The sequence below is a fragment of the Muscardinus avellanarius genome (genome assembly GCF_963383645.1).
Source record: "Muscardinus avellanarius genome assembly, chromosome: 1".
Classification (NCBI taxonomy): Eukaryota; Metazoa; Chordata; class Mammalia; order Rodentia; family Gliridae; genus Muscardinus; species Muscardinus avellanarius.
Window position 1 is genome coordinate 82,824,056 of NC_137786.1, and position 19,307 is coordinate 82,843,362.

The 19,307-nt window shown below is 39.9% G+C and overlaps 1 protein-coding gene across 1 annotated transcript in view; it reads left to right on the top strand.

Annotated features, from left to right (window-relative positions):
- CAST (calpastatin) overlaps positions 1-19,307 on the top strand; it is a gene marked incomplete at both ends in the record, with an annotated part of 116,985 nt that overhangs the window by 79,815 nt on the left and 17,863 nt on the right. Inside the window, 13 exons of the mRNA XM_080707573.1 lie at positions 249-329; positions 949-987; positions 1,425-1,517; positions 1,652-1,741; positions 2,863-2,964; positions 6,504-6,587; positions 7,617-7,664; positions 9,332-9,427; positions 11,372-11,467; positions 15,018-15,119; positions 16,090-16,173; positions 18,520-18,570; positions 18,739-18,810. Coding sequence (XP_080563699.1) covers positions 249-329; positions 949-987; positions 1,425-1,517; positions 1,652-1,741; positions 2,863-2,964; positions 6,504-6,587; positions 7,617-7,664; positions 9,332-9,427; positions 11,372-11,467; positions 15,018-15,119; positions 16,090-16,173; positions 18,520-18,570; positions 18,739-18,810 — 1,038 coding nt within the window. The remainder of the gene's footprint in view (positions 1-248; positions 330-948; positions 988-1,424; positions 1,518-1,651; positions 1,742-2,862; positions 2,965-6,503; positions 6,588-7,616; positions 7,665-9,331; positions 9,428-11,371; positions 11,468-15,017; positions 15,120-16,089; positions 16,174-18,519; positions 18,571-18,738; positions 18,811-19,307) is intronic.

The following is a 19,307-nucleotide window of genomic DNA, read 5'->3' on the forward strand; positions in this document are numbered from 1 at the left end:
GTAACTTAGTGAGACCCTGTTTCTAAATAAGAAATTAAGAAAAATCAGGCTGTGGGAATAACTTGGTGGTAGAATGCCCCTGGGTTCTATCTCTAGTGCCAAAAAAAATTGGATTCTTAATCACTTATGTTGTATTCAAAACTTTTATAAAGTATAATAATGCAATATTACTTTGGTTCCAGAATATGCATATAATAGTCTCGACTGATTAATTATATAATATTCCTATGTGTTTGATTTTCTTCTAGGATCCAATGACTTCCATTTATATTGAAGAACTGGGTAAAAGAGAAGTTACAATTCCTCCAAAATATTTGGAACTTTTGGCTGTAAGTTATCATTTACTTTCATTTTACTATTTCCTTTTTGAAATATAATTTCATATCAATATCTTTACAGTTTTTAAAATTGAGAAGATTTGAGGGTAAATGGAATTGTCATTACTAAGAATTTCACTTGGTGTATTAGTTTGCTAGAGCTGCCCTAAGAAAAGTATCACAGACTGGATGGTTTAAACAAAAAAAAAATTGTCTCACAGTTCCAGAGACTGGAAGTTCAGAATCAAGGTGTCAGCAGAGTGGGTTCCTTCTGAGGGATGTGAGGTGCAACTCTCTTGCAGATCCCTCTGCCTGGCTTGTTGATGGCCATTTCCCCTCTGTCTCTTCATATCATCTTTATTCTATGCATTTTTCTGGGTGTAAATTTCTTTTTCTTATAAAGACACACGTCATTTTGAATTAGGGACTGCCCTAATGGCCTCACTTTTACTCCATCACTTTTAAAGACCCTGTGTCCAAATAAGGTCTTATTCTGAGAGACAGAGGTTAGCGCTTCAACATATGAATTTGGAAGGGGCACAATTCAGACCATTACAAGCTGAGAGCTCATTTTTCAGTCTTAATGATTAGTATTGCTTTCTCAATCTCACCCAATTAATATTTGTTTCAGAGAAAGGAAGGGATCACAGGACCTCCTCCAGACCCTCCGGTGAGTTTACATAAATATCTTCTAAAGTATAAATCAACATAATTTCTATCTTTATTTGGGCTATCAATTCTATATTTGAAGATCATAACTGAACTGATCTCTAAGTCAGATGATGAGAAAGAGTTTGGGCAGAGGGTTGTGTTAATTCTTCACCTCATGTTTAGCTTTTTTAGAGGAAGGAGAATGGAGTAAAGAAGGTATTGAAATAAAAGAAATATTAATAGAAATAGAATGGATATATTCTACCATATAATCCCTTTAAAATAGAGGAAGAGGAAAATAATACTTAGAGCATCCATTCCCTCCAAAATATAGACTTCAGTATGAATTATTTCATCAATGTTTCTTTTGTATGATAGCAAAGGGATGCTGGGTTTATAGTCCCACCTTTCACTTGAATGGCTCCTTGTGTTACTGTCCTTGTGCTTATCTCTCAGAAACCCATGGGACCTGATGATGCCATAGACTCCCTGTCATCTGACTTCACCTGCAGTTCTCCTACTGCTGATGGAAAGAAAACAGAGAAAGAGGTATTGCTGTAGTTCTTTTGAGGAGAACTTGTTAGAAGCTGGTTTGAACTTGAGAACAACAACTTTTTAGTCCTGGCTCTTACAATTAAATTTCCCTCACCTATAAATATGGCCTTTTGTGTTTTATTTTTCAGAAAGCTACAGGAGAGATTTTAAAAGCTCAGTCAGCTGGGGTAATCCGAAGTGCTGCTCCACCCCAGGAGAAGAAAAGAAAGTTGGAGGAGGTATCAGTAATTACTCCACTGAGAGTAACCACGGTCCGCATGACAGTGATTGTTTTCCTGAGCCTGACCTTGCTTATCCAGGTTAATCTCAATAGTGCATTGGCCATGAGGAGGAGCCCATTTCCTCCCCCGGGTCTATGTGGAGTAGTGAAGCCAGTGAGGGATATAGTGTTCATCTCCAGGCAAGCCTCAAGTGTTTCTGTAAGTCCTATGAATGCTTTTAGCACCATCTTCTTGTTCACGATGGAAGACCAACTCACCACTATAATGCACAGAAGGTCAGATCAAAGAAATTGTGCCCTTGGAACAAAAAATCTTCAGTTTGATTTCCTGCAGGAGGTTGAGCTTTGTAGATCATTAGAGGGATATTGTTGGCAGCTATTTCCGTCCACCTCTCCTAACCACAATCAACAAAGTCTTCATTCTAGCAAAATCTGAAAGGCTAACCCACAGCTCTGGGTTGGATGTGAAAACATGTCCCACATGCCAGAAGTCTAGATAATATGAAGGGGTTTCTATCAGAGCGGCTTCTGCCTCTCTCCCCCTGGAGCAGACAGTTTGGACAGTTTATTTTTATCTGCCTGGCTGGTGAGCGCCACACCCTTAGAGTGGGAGTTCCTACCTTGCTGAGCCATTGTTCCTTCAAAGAAGGAGGCAGCTGTGGGGACCACTTCAAGTTTCCCTGCTTTCCAGACTTAACTGTTTTGCTAAAAAAAATAGAGTTGTCAGGAGCCATTTTTAGAAATAACAACAACAAAAAAAAAAAAAACAGCAGTGAAAGTTTACTACTTACAGCTTTTATTTTAGTAAGAGTATTTAGTAAGAGTATAATAAAATAAGTATTATTATAGTTATACTTTTAGCTTACAAAATAAGGGGTGAAGTGTGCCCCAGAGAGTGCTGTTACTGTAAGAACGTGAACGTGTCTTAGCCCCAATTTTCGTTGGTAAGTTCTTCTTTCCTTTTTTCTTTGCTTAGGTTTTAAGTAAAATTACCTTCCTAAAGAACTTCCCCAATCTGTAGTTTATGTCATGTATTTAACATGTGTATTTTCACACACAAAGGAAAGGCGCTACCGTTTAGGTTTTTTTTTAATGCACGGAATTTTTTGTTTTTAACAGGATGCCATGAGCGATCAAGCACTTGAGGCCCTGTCGGCTTCCCTGGGCACCAGGAAATCGGAACCTGAGCTCGACCTCAGCTCTGTGAAGGAAGTCGATGAGGTACTGGCCTAGCGGCTGATTTACACAGCACATTAGTCTGCCGGTTGCAAAATGCTGTCCGCGTCTGTAGAATTCTTACAGGGCTCTTATTTTATTGGGTGTTACTAACAAACTACTTTCCATTCTGCCTTATTGTCAAATCTGATTAATTTAGATATTTATTGCTGGTGGTTAACAACCCAGGGAAATGTTTAGGGTGTTTGTCTTCTAAATTGTCTTGAAGTTTAATATTTAAAATGAACACTAATCACCTTTGCCAAAGCTTTAATGGCACCTGACTAAACAAGATAACAAGAGGCAGTAGCCTGGGGAGAGTGGGGTTTGTTGCTCTGGGGAAATCATTCATTTGTGTTTTCAGAAGGGTACTGAGGACTTTTCTTTATGAGGAGGGAAATGACTTTAAAGGGTAGGAAGATCCTTCTTATATAACTATGGAGAAAGAGTTGAAAAATTTATCTTACACTAGAATTAAACCAAGCAGGAAGTGCTCGGTAACAGAAGCTGCTGCACATTTCGAGCAAGGTCCTGATGAGTGGTTATCTCACCCCCTCCAAGACCTCCTTATCCCTTCTGAGCCATTACGAGTGTGTAGCTGGCTTAGGAGAGTTTGGGTATTAAATTCCAATTTTTGTAGAATTTTTCAACTTGTTCTTCTGGGGGGAAAGAGGAGAACTAGGAGAGAGTTACCTGTTTCAGTGTCCTGGGGCAGATGGAAATGCAACCTGGGCTGCTGAGGGGCCTGGCCCTTTCTGCTCCGGGCTGGGCAGTATCGCTGTCACAATGCCCCCCTCTCTGCTGTCACTTCCTGTTCTGAGTCGTCAGGGAAAGGGAATCTCCCTGGCTCCCAGGAAGGCTCCTGGAGGCTGGGACAGCCCTGGTCCGTGATGGGCCAATTTCTGTCTTCGACTTTCTTGGAGGGCTCGCCAGCCACCGTGTGGCAGGAGTCACTGCGGGACAGTGAACACGGGGGAGCAGGAGAAGCAGTCCCCATCTGCCAGGACCAAGTAACGTACTGAGAACCAAGGAAAATGCAGCATTATGAGACATGCTATGTATTACTGGGAGTAGCCTGAGAGAAGCCCTGTTGGCCCAAGAAAGGGTGGTCTTGGCAGAGCCCTGGGGGAGTCGGGAACTCAAGCTGAGTTGTGGTTCTACCACCTGAGGGCTCTGCGGCTAGCAGTGAATCACACTTTTGCCTCAGGCTTTGTACAGATAATGAGAGCGATTTAATAGACAATAAACATGGGAGGGAAGGTATACATGTGATAAGTATACCAAGACAAAAAGAGCCTCAGAGTGACTAAAAGTAGAATAAGGAAATGTAAAAGAGTAATATAAATATAACTCATAGCTGGGTGCATGGCACACTCCTGTAATCCCAGTACTTGGAGGACTGAGTCAGGAGGTTCTCAGGTTTGAGGCCAGCCTCAGCAATTTAGCAAGACACTCATCAACTTAGGGAAACTGTTTCAAAATAAAGAGGGCTGAGGTTATAGCTCAGATGTAGGACACCCCTAAGTTCAATAATCAGTTTTACACATACACACACACACACACACACACACACACACACACACACACGTAACTTATAAAGTACCCTGGGTAACTAGTTTGGGGATGGGTATGAATATATTTAGCTTTCTCTAGAAAATTTTGGAGCATTAGTAAAATAAATTCTAGTAAAAAATAACTCTTCTTTTCCACCATTTGACTTACTAGTCTTCCTTTTTAATCATGTCCCAAATATTTCCTTAAGAAGATCTCTCAATCCTTTAGATGCTTGAGCTGAATTCATAGTACCTGATAGAAATTCTTTGCAATCTGAATAGTCTGATACTTTGCTAAGACTTTTGAAGGTGGCTACTGACCTGAAGGAGTCCACTGCTACCCCAGCCCATTCACAATGGAGAGTGCTCTGTGGAAACCCCATAGTACCCCCTAAAAGAGGACCTTGCCTCTTTGGTATTTTTATGATATATCATAGGTTATATGTTTATCCTATGCTGATACCTTATTATAAATCTCCCAGCTTGCTGTGGTGGTACATGCCTGTAATACCAGTATTTAGGTGGCTGAACAGGAAGATTACAGGTTCGAGGACAGCCTCAGCAAGTAGTGAGACTCTTAATCAGCCTAGCGAGACCTTGTTTCAAAATGCATATAAAATAAGGCTGGGAGTTTAAGTCGGAGGTAGAATACCCCTGGGTGCAAATCCTAGTAACACATACACACATACACACACACACACACACACACCCTTTGCAGGTGTGGTTACCTATTCCAGTGTTATTTTAGTTCAATGCCCCCTCTCAGTACATGCTCTGTACCATCCACAGTGCAGGCACGCAAGAGCATAAAGATAGAGCAATGAAAGGCGCTGGCTGTGTGTGTAGCTCTCACTGTCCTGAGTCTAGTGGAGAAGACAGTTTCACCATATAGGTGGCCCTTGGCATTCATAAGAGCTCTTATGGCCACAGGCTTCACAAATCTCTGAGCTGAAGAGTACCACTGTGTAACTGAACTTTCTCCACATGCTGCAGTAGAATAAAAATTGAAATGTTAAAAAAAAAACAAGAAATGCTTTAATTCTTTAAAAGAATTATTTTATAGAAAAATAAAATTTTAACTCCAAAGCTTAGAGTAATGTCTGGCTCTTAGAGGTACTTAATACATTTTTAAATTAATCAAAGAACTGTCAATCAATAGAGAACTATAATTATAGACTGAGATGGAGACAGAAACAGTAGATGGAGTCAGAATTTGCTAATGAATTGCCCCTTTGGTTTGTGAGGTAAATCCATACTTTGATGTAGATAGGAACTATCACATGTTACAGAATTTTGTACTACTCACCAGATGATTAAATTTCAAATATTGTATCTTAAAAGGCAAGGGTCTACTATAGAACTACACTTTTATTTCTAATATGGTAAGTCATCTGTGGTTCAGTAATGCTATGAAGGCCTTTGTTATTGTTTCTGTTTTCATAAAAGATCAGCCAAGATTTGTGAGTGGATGCTTCTCTGATTTCTGAAGTAGGTTTAGCATAAGATTTGGCTGTGTTGCCCCTCCTTCCCTTAGACTACTGCCTCATTAAAATCTAGGGTGGCTCTTAAAATAATGGCAGCCAACTTCAGTGCTGTGCTTTCTATCCAGGGATCTTTTTTTTTTTTTTTTTTTTTTTTTTTTACTTTTCTCTATTGAGCCTTACAAGTCAGTGAGCAGAGTAAAGATTATTAGTAGCTACATGTGATAGCTGAAGAAAGCAGACCAAAGGAAGGCGGGGTAGCATCCCAGGGTCACAGCATGAGCAGGGCTGGACACCCAGGACTCCTGGCCAGGTGTGTCCCCGTCACGGATAGATGTTGAGCTGCTCCACTCCTGGCTGCTCGCCATGGCCTTGAGCTTTGCAGTTTACAGAACACGCCCAGACACTTTTAACTGATCAGGTGCTCTCCTGAAGTACACAAAGGAAATGATGTCATTGGATTGGCATACATGGTTCAACTGCTTTTCCTTTTCCTCTCCACTTTGATAAGGCAAAAGCTAAAGAAGAAAAACAAGAGAAGTGTGGTGAAGATGATGAAACCATCCCGTCTGATTACAGATTAAAACCAGCCACGGTAAGTTTTACCACAGTGCACAACAGTAGTACTCTTCCCTTGCCTTCCCACCACGTTTGTCCCATCCCTGCCTTAACACTAAGTAAATGTTACGTCTAAGTTCAGATGTTGACACTGAAAACCCTGGGCCCTTTCTCCTCTGCTGTGTGCAGTTAAAATCCAATAAGGGCTGGTTTTTCTTTGGCTGGTTTCCTAAGTAGTGACCCTGTGGCCCATTAAAATTCCTAATTCAAGTGTTTCAACTGCTTATAATGTTTGATGTAGATCCTTAACCTGAAAACCAAAGGAACAATTTAGGAATATTTTTTTCTCTCTCACTACTATATAAATAAAAGCAACCTAGGGCTTCTAGACAGTAGGTATAAATGTACTGCTATTTAGCAGTACCCTCCGTGGTAAAATAGTTTTGTTGTTTTGATTTGTGCTCAGGATGGTGGACTAACTCCTGTAACTACATTTGTAATTGAACTTTAAAAATCATGTATATAAACATATGATGGAAAATTGTTGTGATTCTTATATATCACTATATGGAAAAATATATCATTTTTCTTACATATCCTTATTTGTGAAAATTTTCTCATTTTTAGAAGTGTTCTAATTTGTGAAACATCATATTCAAATAAGCTAAACAAAATTCATTATAGGAATGATAACTACCTCTTTCCCCTACAATGGAGAATTAAGACTTAAAAAAATATCTTCCAGTAATGTAATTGTACTTTTTTTTGCCAAAGACCTTTTTTATAATTAAATTATTACCCTAAATAACAGGTGACAAAAAGTTGTTTCCTGTAAGTTTCAGTGAAAAATAAATGGGAATTATATTTGGTAACTTAGTCTCTTGATTTTTATAGTTCAAGTCCTTGTTTTGATACTTTATAAAAAGTAAATCTAGAGTATAAATTCACACAAATGTAAGAAAAATAAGCTTACCTCTCATGCTCTGGAATTCTCAAAACCAAACTGAATAGGACATGAAAGCAAAATGTCCAATTTCATTTCTAATGAATATTCAATTTCACTTAGGATAAAGATGGGAAGCCACTATTGCCAGAGCCTGAAGAAAAATCCAAGGTTGGTTGGGAAATAAGTTGGTATATGTATATGTGCCTGTATGTGTGTATTGCTGGGATTGAACCCAGGAGTGTTCTACCTCTGAGCTACACCTCAAGACTAGTTTTACTTTAATTTAAAAACAGGATCTCACTAAACTGCTGAGAGCTTTACTAGGTTGCTGAGGCTGGCTTCAAACCTGTAATCCTCCTGTCTCTGCACCACCATGTCTGGCTAGGGAAATAAGTTTTTTTCTTTCTGATACTTAAAAACAACAAGAAAATAAATGTATACATGAAAATCATTCTCACAGAGCCTATTTCCCTGTGGAGACTTACATGCCAACCTAGTATTGAGGAGAGGAAATTCTAACAGTCACACTTGGCTGATAGCTCTGCCTCCTTTTTATATATTTTAATGATGATTTTCTGTCTGAAATATTACTAGACCCTAAGTTTCTAGGAAATTTTTATTTAACAGGAGCTGATGGCAAGATCAGTTTTGTATTATATTTAGTTAATACTTATATTAAAATTTGATCTTGTCATGTCAGATACTCTACTGACGCTATATTGCCTTAAAGTTGGCATCAACTGTCAGAGTTGTTTGTCGTGATAATCCTAATCAGCAGCATTTTCTAACCATGTACTGTGTGTTCAGTACAGCACTGAATGCATTTTGTATGTTACCTGAATCCTCTCTGAAGAATACAGTATTATTATTCCTACTTGATAGGTAGAAAAAGAAAACACAGAGAGGTAAATTGTGCAAGCTCACAAATTGTTCAAGAAAATACAAGGCCAGGACTTTGAACTCAGGATTACATGCCCCTTTATCGCAAGTTACTGTTATTAGTCAAAATCTCCACATGCCCTAAACTATTAATCCCATATTCCCTGAAAAAAACTAGGTTTAGCAGAACTTTACTCCCAGACCTCCACATAAACACAGGAAAGAAGTATGAGATGTTTCTTTAACTTATCCAAAAAGTAAATTATCAGGAAATAGGAAGATAATAACTATGTTTTATTTTTATTTATTTATTTACTTATTTATTCACTCATTATTTTTTGCAATAGTAGAGATCAAACCCAGGGGCACTATCTCCTAACTATACCCTCAGCCCTCTTTTTTATTCTTTATTTTTTTTATTTTTTGTGGGTCTGGGGATGGAACCCAGGGGCACTTGACCTCCAAGCTACACCTCCTGCCCTATTTTTTATTCTTTATTTTGAAACAGGGTCTCACTAAGTTGTAGAGGACCTCACTAAGTAACTGAAGTTGGCCATGAACCTGCAATCCTCCTGTCTTAGCCTCCCAAGTACTGGGTTTTAAGTGTGTACCACCATGCCCAGCTAATAATTGCAGTTTTAAAACTATACAGGTTTTAACTGAAAATAAGAGATAATTTATTTGAGCAAAGTTCTTCTAAAATTGAAGTATCAGGAAAACTTGAATAAATAAACCATTAACACTTTTTGTAGCACTGAGATATTGGTTATTCCTTATCTGTGGTATGACATTTTTTATCTTACTTGGTAAATGAAAAATGTGCCCAGTATAAGTTAGCTTTGGGTTTTAGATTCTAAAATATAGACTAATATGTGTTAACCAGGAAAAAATATTGTCCTATGGAAAAAACTAAAATTAAAAATACTTTATGATATACAATGCTTCTTACATTACAGCTCCTGAGTGAATCAGAACTTATTGATGAACTTTCAGAAGACTTTGACCGGTCTAAATGTAAAGAAAAACAAGCAAGGCCAACTGAAAAAACAGAAGTATGTTTTATGAAAATATAAATCTCTAGTTTTAAGGGGTTTTGTTTTTCTTTATCTTAAAATATGTAAAACCAAAACTTATTTTAGCACGAAAAAGTTGATAAAAGGTCCATTCTGCCATCATTTTTTACATGCAGCTTTCGTCTTGTCTTTTCCTCAGTGTGTTTTCTTTTCCCAGGTTAACCCTGATGGTCCTGCAATTTTAGACCTGCAATTATTCCTTCAGGGATACTCTCAAATTCACGCTTTGGTCCACTGACCAGGGTTTCTATTTCTATGTCTTTCTATTTCTGCTCCTGTGACTTAAAGTTTCCACCACCTCTCACCTCATCAAGACCTCAGGGGCCCTTCTTTGGTCTCCTTCCCACCTATCCTTTATGTCCACCAGAATTATTCTCTCTGAAACACATTTGTAGTCACATCATTCCCCTGCTCCAACCTAGGGACTTCCCATTCCCCACAAAAGAAAAGTTTCTAATATATTTAAGCCCAGTTTCCTTTCCCAGTGTCTCTGCATCACTCAACAATAGGTGCATGTATCTCTGTGGTTTCTTCGTTTGATTCCTTTTGTCTGGAATAATCTCCTCCTGATTCTAGATTAATTGAAGTCAGTCTCACTCTTCCTTTTAATACAGCTTGGTGTGTGTGTGTGTGTGTGTGTGTGTGTGTGTGTGTGTGTGTGTGTGTTAACTGGGACAGAACTCAGGTACATTCTACTATTGAACTATACCACCAGCCCTTTTTTTATTTTATTTTTGGATACGGTGTTGCTAAGTTGCTGAGACTGGCCTCAAACTGGTGATCCACCTGTCTTAGCCTTTCAGGTACTGGGATTACAGTCATGTTCCACCACTCCTGACCTTCTTTTTCTCCTGCTTCGTTTTCCTCTTAACTATACTACCCTTTTGATATATATTAATAATGCAACGTAGCAAAGTGTCCATAGTTCTTTTTTGTATATGGCTGTTAAAGCATTTGTAATGCATTTCTAGTTGTGTTGGTCCTTCTTCCACTCTAACACTTATATGTGGCTTTGTACCCTTAGTAAGTGCCTTGCAAGAAGGGGCAGTGCCTTGTTAATTATCATCTGCTGAATAGGATAGGCTTCCGTAAATGCTTGGATTGAGATTTTACTCTTGTGATAAGAGTGTGATAAGTTAGAATGGTGGTTCTCAAACATTAGCTCACATAAGAATCACCTGGATGGTTTACTAAAGCAAGTTTACTAGGCTCCACCCCCAAAACGTCCACTTTAGCATGTTGGAATGCTAAATGCTTTAGCACGTTCTCTGAAAGTGCTGAGGCTGTCAATCCAGGGACCATCTGAAAACCCTTCATTGGTGTTACTACCTTGCATCTATACATGGCATTTATAAACTACAATATGCTCCTAGATTTATGTAAATAAAATTATTTTATATATTATTATATTTAATGTTATATGTTCTTTATATTATATATTATAAAATATATTAATATTATATATTATATTAATTATATATTATATATTATATTATATTATATAGTATATTAATATTATATATTACATATATAAATAAATGCTAGCAATAATTGCTCAAATGTATTGAGTTTCTCTTGTTTCCAGATATTATGTGTAGCACCTCACAGATGTGGTCTCATTTAAGTCTCTTAGCCCATATCCTATCAAGAGATGTAGGGAGCATCACTGCTCTCATTTCACAGATGTGAAAACTGGGCCTCAGAGTGAGACTGAAATGAGATTTAAAGCAAAGTTGAAATAGTGGCATTGGAAGAGTTTGAACTGAACATGCCTTAACTTATGAACTACTCAACAATCTTTTGGTATTGAAGATAACCCTGCTCACAACATACACTATCTGAGTGTCTTACTGGTCTGTCATTGTTGAGTCTGATTAACCAGATATTTGTAAAGTTACTCAAAGAACCTGCTTCTTTCCTCAGAAATCCAAGTCAGCTGCCCCAGCCCCCGTGGCAGAGGCTGTACCTCGAGCCTCAATGTGTAGCATCCAGGCAGCCCCGCCTAAGGCAGCTTCCTCGGTGAGTGATTCCCTGGGCGTTGAGAAGTGTCTTGAGAGAACTTATTTTCCCTCCCAGCAATTTCTGCTATGTATTATCATTATAATATAATAACTTAATTAAGGTGCTGCCGGCTGCTTTTTTTTTTACTTTCTTCTTCAGAAATTCTTTCTGGTTTCTCAGCTATTGCCCACAATCCTGCTTTCTTGCTTTTCTGCATCTCTCATGCCTGTTTGGTATTTGGCAGATAGCCCAAGGTTACTTTTATTTACTGACTCTCCTGATTGAATATTTTCTACTCAAACCACAAGTACTCCTCCTTACTAACCCAATAAAAGGAGATGAGATTGACTCAGTTTCTTTTCATGTCCTTCTTCATTCCTGTCTGCTTTGGCTTCTAAGTTTTGCATGAAGTTTGGCATTTAATGAATTCAATCTTTTGTTTCCTTTTGATTTCAGTGGGTTTTGTTTCTATTAGCTGATAATAGAATCTGGTGTAGAGAATAAAGTCTCTACCTCAGACTTAGTAAGTCTACTCTCAGAAGAGCTAACTGATGTCATCCAGGATGCCATTGTTCTAAATACCTTGAATTTTCTTCTCGTTGAATTTTTTAAGGATACTGTAAAGTCTGTTATGATAAGCTTCCTAAGATAAATGAGAGAAATGAGGCTTTGAGTGGACCTTGAACAGCCACCTGACATGTCAGAGCCTCCGCTGAGATGAGCAGAGGGCCTCTGCTCACAGCTACAGTATAATCTGATCATTCTCACACAGAACTGGGCAGATGTAGCATGACTGAAGGCACCCCTCTCCAGGGGGAATTAGGAAAGGCTGCAGGGACAGGGTGGGATCACAGTGAGAACTGGGAATAGAGTTGTTTTTATGGAGACAAGTGAGCCAGGACAGACCAGCACAGAAATACAAAGTACTTGGTCGGCTTGGGATGTTTGTTTTTGAAAGGGAAACTAGGGGGATGGCGGAACACACATATATTTGATGCTGTGAAGTGGTTGCTTGGTGCCAATGGCAAATTCCAAGTCTGGGGTCTCCCTCCTGCCTTATATAGGACTCAGTCCCCACCTTTTTGAGGCTTCAGGGCACACTCCAGAAAGTTTTATATCATAAGGGACAGGCCACCGGCCACAATGGTAAGGATAGAGTGGAGGAGAGGATCCAGAAAGAGTCCAGGGACCAGCAATGGAAGCAAAAATGACAACAAATCAGACAGTTGCCAGCATTCCAGAACAGAGCTCTTATAAGACAAAACCTGTGCCTTCTACCTCATGGGCCATGGTGACTGCCCGGGAAGGCCTCAGAGCTTCATTTACTTTCCATCTGTACCCTGACTGTAGAGGGTCAGTTGGATTGGATTTCTAGTGAGCCAGAAAGAGCACTTGTCCTCTTGCCAAAGCTCCCTCCTGGGCCTCTACCCCAGCAACTCAGGTCATGGTCGCCAAGGTTCCTGTCACTGAAGCGGTTGGTAGTTCTGGGATCGTGACACTTTTGGGAGCTTCTGTGGCAGTGGGGAATGATAAAGGTTAGAAGACTTAAGAAATCATGTGGATTCATGGGTAAAGGAGAGGAATGTGTGCCCAGGTGATGCTTTGTGTGTAAGAGCATTTACTGAGGAAATGAGACCTGAGTTCTAGTTCTGTCGTGAAATACTATAGAAATGGACTTTGTAATTATTACTCCTGTTTCTAGATTTCTAAGACCTGAAGACCCCTCTCCTGCCTTGTCTTTAACTCTGTTTCAGTCACTTCTTAAGCCAGATGTTGGCAAGTTTGGGAAGTAGTGGTTTACAAAGGTCCTACAACAGAGTTATCGATAAGAAAGCAGGCGTAAATCAAGTAAATTGTGAGCAGGTGTCTCATGACAGGTAACAAGTCAGATTGCCTGTATGAGAGTTAGGTACTAGTGCAATCTTGAAAACTGGTATAATTCCAAACAGTTTAGATACCACAGAGATTTTTCTTTTTTTTTTTTTTTTTTTTGGTTGTTTCTGGGAATTAAAAAACAAAAACAAAAAAAACTATGCAATCTCAAGCCACTAGGTGGCGGTAAATCACTTTCCACACAGCCTCTCTGATGATCCTTTGTAGCACAGTTGAGCACAAGAGTTTTTCTTATTTGGAACAATGATGACTATAGTATATAAAACAGAAAGACACTTTTTAAATAAATTTCAAGTACATCCTCTATTTGAGGTCAGATGTTTTCACAATAAGAATAAACTCTGAGAGCCTAACCCAAGGGCTTTCATGCTTTTGTTCAACTAAGATCAACAGTAGAAAACTCTTCATATTACAACTCAGTATCCACACAGTGGAAACAACTGTTTAACAAGCAAACTTATCCCTATTACATATGATGCCTCCTATTTTTATTTTAATAATTTTTAAGCCCTTGGCTATAAACCATTCAATTGATTCTTATGAGCTACTAATATACAGATTGTGACCCATCATTTATAAAAACCAGGACTAGTCCTGTCTTTTAGCTCAGACATGGCTTCTTTATTTTCTCTCTGCACCATGTATGTGCTGTGTTCATCTATTCGATTTAAATGCAGGCATGGCCAGAGCCCATGGCATCATGAGGGAGCACAATTCATTTTGGACACCTGTACTCCAGGTAGACATTGCTCACAGTTCCACTTGGCTCAGCCAGTCACAGGCAGGGTCACCTGAACCACCTGTGATCCATCTGACCAGCGGAAACCACATGCTGAAAGCCCTCCCACAGGCCTGCTTCCCGAGACCGGCCAGGCTGACTCCCAGGGAGGGAGAGAAGGTTCTCACAGGGGCTTTCTGCAAAGCCACCCTGTGCTGTCTAAACGCAAGCTTCACAAAGACTCCGTCTCCCAGACTTTCAGCTTCTCCTTCCTTCCTCCTTTTTCTTATTTCTTCATCAAAACACTGTCTAGAGCCGGACGTGGTGGCACAGGCTTGTAATCCTAGCATTTGGGAGGCTGAGACAGGACGATTGCATAGGTTTGAAGCCAGCCTCAGCTACTTAGTGAGGCCCTTTGTTTCAAAATAAAGCCCCTGGGTTACAACCCCAGTACTGCAAAAGTAAAAAAAGTACTGTCTAGATCTTGTACGTTTCTTTTTTTTTTTTTTTTTTTGGTGGTGGTACTGGGGTTCCTGGAAGCCCTTCTACCTCCGGGCTACACTCCCAGACCTATTTTTACATTTTTATTTGGAAACAGGGTCTCCTAAGCCAGCGCGCGCGGCTGGCTTCGAACCTGCGCGATCCTCCTGTCTCTGCCTCCCAAGCGCAGGGATTACAAGCGTGCGCCACCACGCCCAGCTAGATCTTGTACGTTTCTTATTGCTAATATATAAGCTGCACAAACTTCATTTTTCATGTAAGAAACTTGGTTCTAAATTTTAACAGTTTGTTTCTGAATGTCAATTCTAATTCAACTGAGAATTCAAATTATGAAAAGATACTGAGTGCTGCTTATATAGACCTGAAATAAGGAGCTAGCTTTCTGAATCGTTTAGTAGGGTCTGTTTTAGAAGGCATGACTAGCCGCATGGTTGGTATACCCACCTGTCTTTTCAGAAGGGCATGGTGCCTGATGATGCTGTGGAAGCCTTGGCTGGTAGCCTTGGGGAAAGGGAAGCAGATCCAGAAGATGGGAAACCTGCGGTGGATAAAGTCAAGGTAATGACAGCTCAGATGCTTACAGAAAATAACCATTATTGAACATCCCTCACCCCACCTTCAAAAAGTTAGAAAAAGTTGTTTGGGGTTTTCTTTTCTTTTATTTTCCTTTGGTTTTGGTTTTTGTACTGGAGATTAAGCCCGGTGTCACTCTAAGTTGCTGAAGCTGGCCTCGAACCTGTGATCTTTCTCAGTCTCCCAAGTATTGCAATTACTGGTGGGTATACCATGCCCTATAATCAAGGTTTTTATTTTAAAAAACAAACAAACATTATCTACAAAGCATGACCAGCTGGATCTCTCTGTTACTGTGCTTATCCTGTTTAGTAAGCTAAACCTGAGGAAGCTGCAGTGTTTAGCCACCACAGCAGGTGAATAGCATGCATATGGTCAGGTTTCCTGAGTCCCACCTTCCTTTCACCTGCATTGCTCTTGCTGAGAACTCAGGAGAGAATTGACATCTGCCTGCTGCACCTTCCAACTCATATTTAGCCTTGTGCGTGATACCTGAGCCTGCTAACCTTGGATACAGTATAAAACTTAAGTCACTAGAGGAACTCTCCATGGATGGCCACATTCAAACCTAATGACAGATTAGTTTACCTTGAAATTAGTCACTCAGAGCCAATTGTGGCACACACCCATAATTCTCCTACTTGGAAGGCTGAGACAGGAAGATCATAGGTTTGAGTCCAGCCTAAGCAACTTAGTGAGACCCTGTTTTCAACACAAAAAATACAAAGGGCTGGTGGTAGAGCTTAGTGGCAGAATCCTTCATCCCTGGGTTCTGTCACCAGTACTGCACACACACCTGTGCGCACACACACACACACACACACACACACACACACACAAACAAACACACACACATATATATACGTGTGTGTGTATATATATATATAATCATTCAATTATTCATTTTATAAGAAAAAGATATATTAACAATGAAGATGGTATGATTTCAATTCAGGAGAAAGCCAAAGAAGAAGACCGTGAAAAACTTGGTGAAAAAGAAGAAACAATTCCTCCTGACTATAGATTAGAAGAGGCCAAGGTAAATAGTTTGGTTTATTTTTTTGTTTTATTTTAACTCATACTGAATTTTATATGCATGAAGAGGGGATGTGGGAACAGACCTGGAATATAAAGATTTTGTTTCCTAGTATTTCAAACAATAAATAGTATTAGTCCACAAATACATTGGGACTTCAGATATGTGAACCTTCAGTCCTCCCTTATGTAAAAAAAAAAAAAAAAAAAAAAAAGCACAGAGCATGGTGGCACACATCTGTAATCCCAGTTCTTGGGAAGCAGAGATGGGAAGATCGCAGGTTCAAGGCCAGCCTCAGCAACTAAGGCCCTCCATAACTTAGTGAGACCGTTTAAAAAATAAAATAGGGGGCCGAGTGTGGTGGTGCACGCATGTAATCCCAGCATTCAGGAGGCAGAGACCGGACAATCAAGGTTTGCAGACAGCCTTAGCTACTTAGCAAGGCCCTTCGCAACTCAGTGAGACCCAGTTTCAACAATAAAAAGACTAAAAACTGGGAGGATTACCTCAGAGGTAAATGCCCCTGGGTTCCATCCCCGGTACCGCAAAATAAATGAATAAATAAATAAATAAAAGTAAAAATAAATAAAGTAAAATAAAATAGGGCTGAGGATATGGCTCAGTGGTAGAACACACCTGTGTTTCAATCTCTAGTACCACACATACTCAGAAAACAAAAAATCTGGTGGCCAGGCTATGTAGTATAATCTCTTCAGATACATGATTTGCTATAGTACCAAAAATATAGAAAACTTTATGCTGGTAGGGAAATCAAAATGAGAAAAAAGTATTTCCTGTGGAAAAAAATGGCAACTATAAGATATGAGTTGAAAACTTGAGAGCCTGTTTAATGTGGAGTAAAGGGATAAACTAACCCATTTCTTTTGTGCTGAGAGTTCAGTCTACAGAAGCAGTGGTAGCAGGAAAGACCCCATTATGAAACTCCTAGAGTGCAGTCACTTAAACGGGACAGCTCCATGGACATTTCAACAAAGGCCAGTCATCCTCATAACTTGCCTTTGCTTCGTAGAATATCCAGCCAAACTTTCTTAGCAGTTACAGGAAATCGAGTTCCCAGTCCTCATCCATATGCATTAGCCCATTTGTTTGGCAACTCAGGAACTGAACCAAGTTCTCCCTGGTTGAACATTTATCATGCAGGTGCCTTTATTCTGCTTCCTTTCTGCATTTTTCAATGCATTAGCAGCAGTGTTTAAGAGATTAGTTTTTCCCTTATCTAAATACCATGTTGTTATCAACACCCAGGCTCACATCCGTCTCTTAAGTGGGGGTCAGCTCCTGAGGGCAGACCCTCAAGCTTCCCCGTCCAGACACTCCATCATTGTGATTTGAGTGTGGAGCTCAAGGGCACCTGGGGTCCCAGGCATCACCTGGGACATTTGCAACTGAGGGATGGTGGAGAGCAAGCCCAATTTCTGCTTGCCTCCCAACTGAAGATGGTCAGAAGGTGCAAGTGAATTCAGAGGAGATGGAAAGAGGGAAAGGAGTTTGTGTTAGTCTCCAGGAAAGCAGGCGATATCTCTAAACCTTTGTGCCTCACATTTTAAATACACAAAGAAAAAAGAACAAAACACCATCTCAACCAGTTTCTCAGGAGAAATCTTCATTTGTTTGTGTGCGTGTGTGCGTGCGTGTGTGTGTGTGTGTGTGTGTGTGTTTGCGTGCGTGTGTGTAAATGGGATTTACCATTAATTTAGAGATCTTTTACTACCAAAGAGTCCCATATGCTTTATCTAAGACTTGTAACTCAAAAGTCATTTGAAGTGAGAGTCATTTGAAGCGTGGTATAATCTAAGCCTTACATGTAAAACATCGCATCACATGCTAAGCTCCCTGAGGGTGGGGAATTTTCTATTGTATTCCCACTGCTTGGGTCAGGGTTTGGCAGTGATCAGCGGTTTATGCATTGTTTAGAGTTTTCCGAGTAACTCCTGCTAAGCCCACTCCCACCTAGGTGAGGTGCTTGTCCCACTCGGCCTGGCAAACCCCTTGTCACAACACCATATGCCACACTGGACTGTCCACGTGTTTGTTTCCTGAGCTAGTCTCTGGGCTTCTGGAGCAAAAGCCACGTGTAATCTGGTGTGCACAGCCCTGCTTCAGGAATGGCTGGTGCATGAGAGACGAGATGACCATCCATGTGTACTAATTAGAGTATATTCTCTGCTGAGAGAATGTGCTTCCTGATATTCTGAACCTAAATTCATGTAAATCTAAATGTAATGTGTACAACAGCAGTTGTAATCTGTCAAAACCGTGTAATGTGTACAGGCTTCATATCCGTAATAAAGTGTGAAATGATTCAATGCCATTTTCCCCTCTGAATAGGGTAAAGATGGAAAACCACTCCTGCCCAAAGAACCCAAGGAACATCTCCAAGTAAGCATACCTGTGTCTTCTGAGTCTGTGTCTCCTTTTGCCCTGACTGATAATTCTGGAAAGGGATAGCTTCTCTGTTAGCTGATCAACATGTACTAGTGACAGCCTCCAGAGAGAAGGCAGCAAGAAAGCACTGGTGTTCGTTGACACGTTTTCTGGTTCTTGCAGCCGATGAGTGATGACTTCCTACTGGACGCGTTGTCTCAGGACTTCTCCGGTCCCACAGACCCTTCCTCTCTTGTAAGTTGAAACTTCCGACTTATTTTTGGTAGAAATAGATAGAAACTTGGACCTGAGACTTTGACTTGGGAACTGAGGAAACAATCACAATATTAATGTTTATCAACTCACTGTAGCCCTTAAATGTGGTGTACTCTGTTATATTGTTCCAGAATGGTGGGTGCTTTCAAACTAATTAGACCAAGGGACATGTACTATGTCAAGACAATTTAAATGAGACTTTATCCAAAATCACTTTCCACACTACTTTACCTGTTATTTATCATTGTCTAAATTGCCTCCTAAGGAAATTTAGCTCCATGGAGCTAATCCATGGGGGATTGAGGGAATTGAATGGAAATCCCTCAAAAGGAATTCTGTTGCTAGAAAATTTGAATGATGTTGGGTAACATCCAGCAGGTTTCTCCACGGTAGGATTTTCAAGGCTCTTTGTACGTGAATTTATAAGCCTGTTAGTTTCAGGACCTATGTAATTATAGGAGCTGGGTTGTCTACAG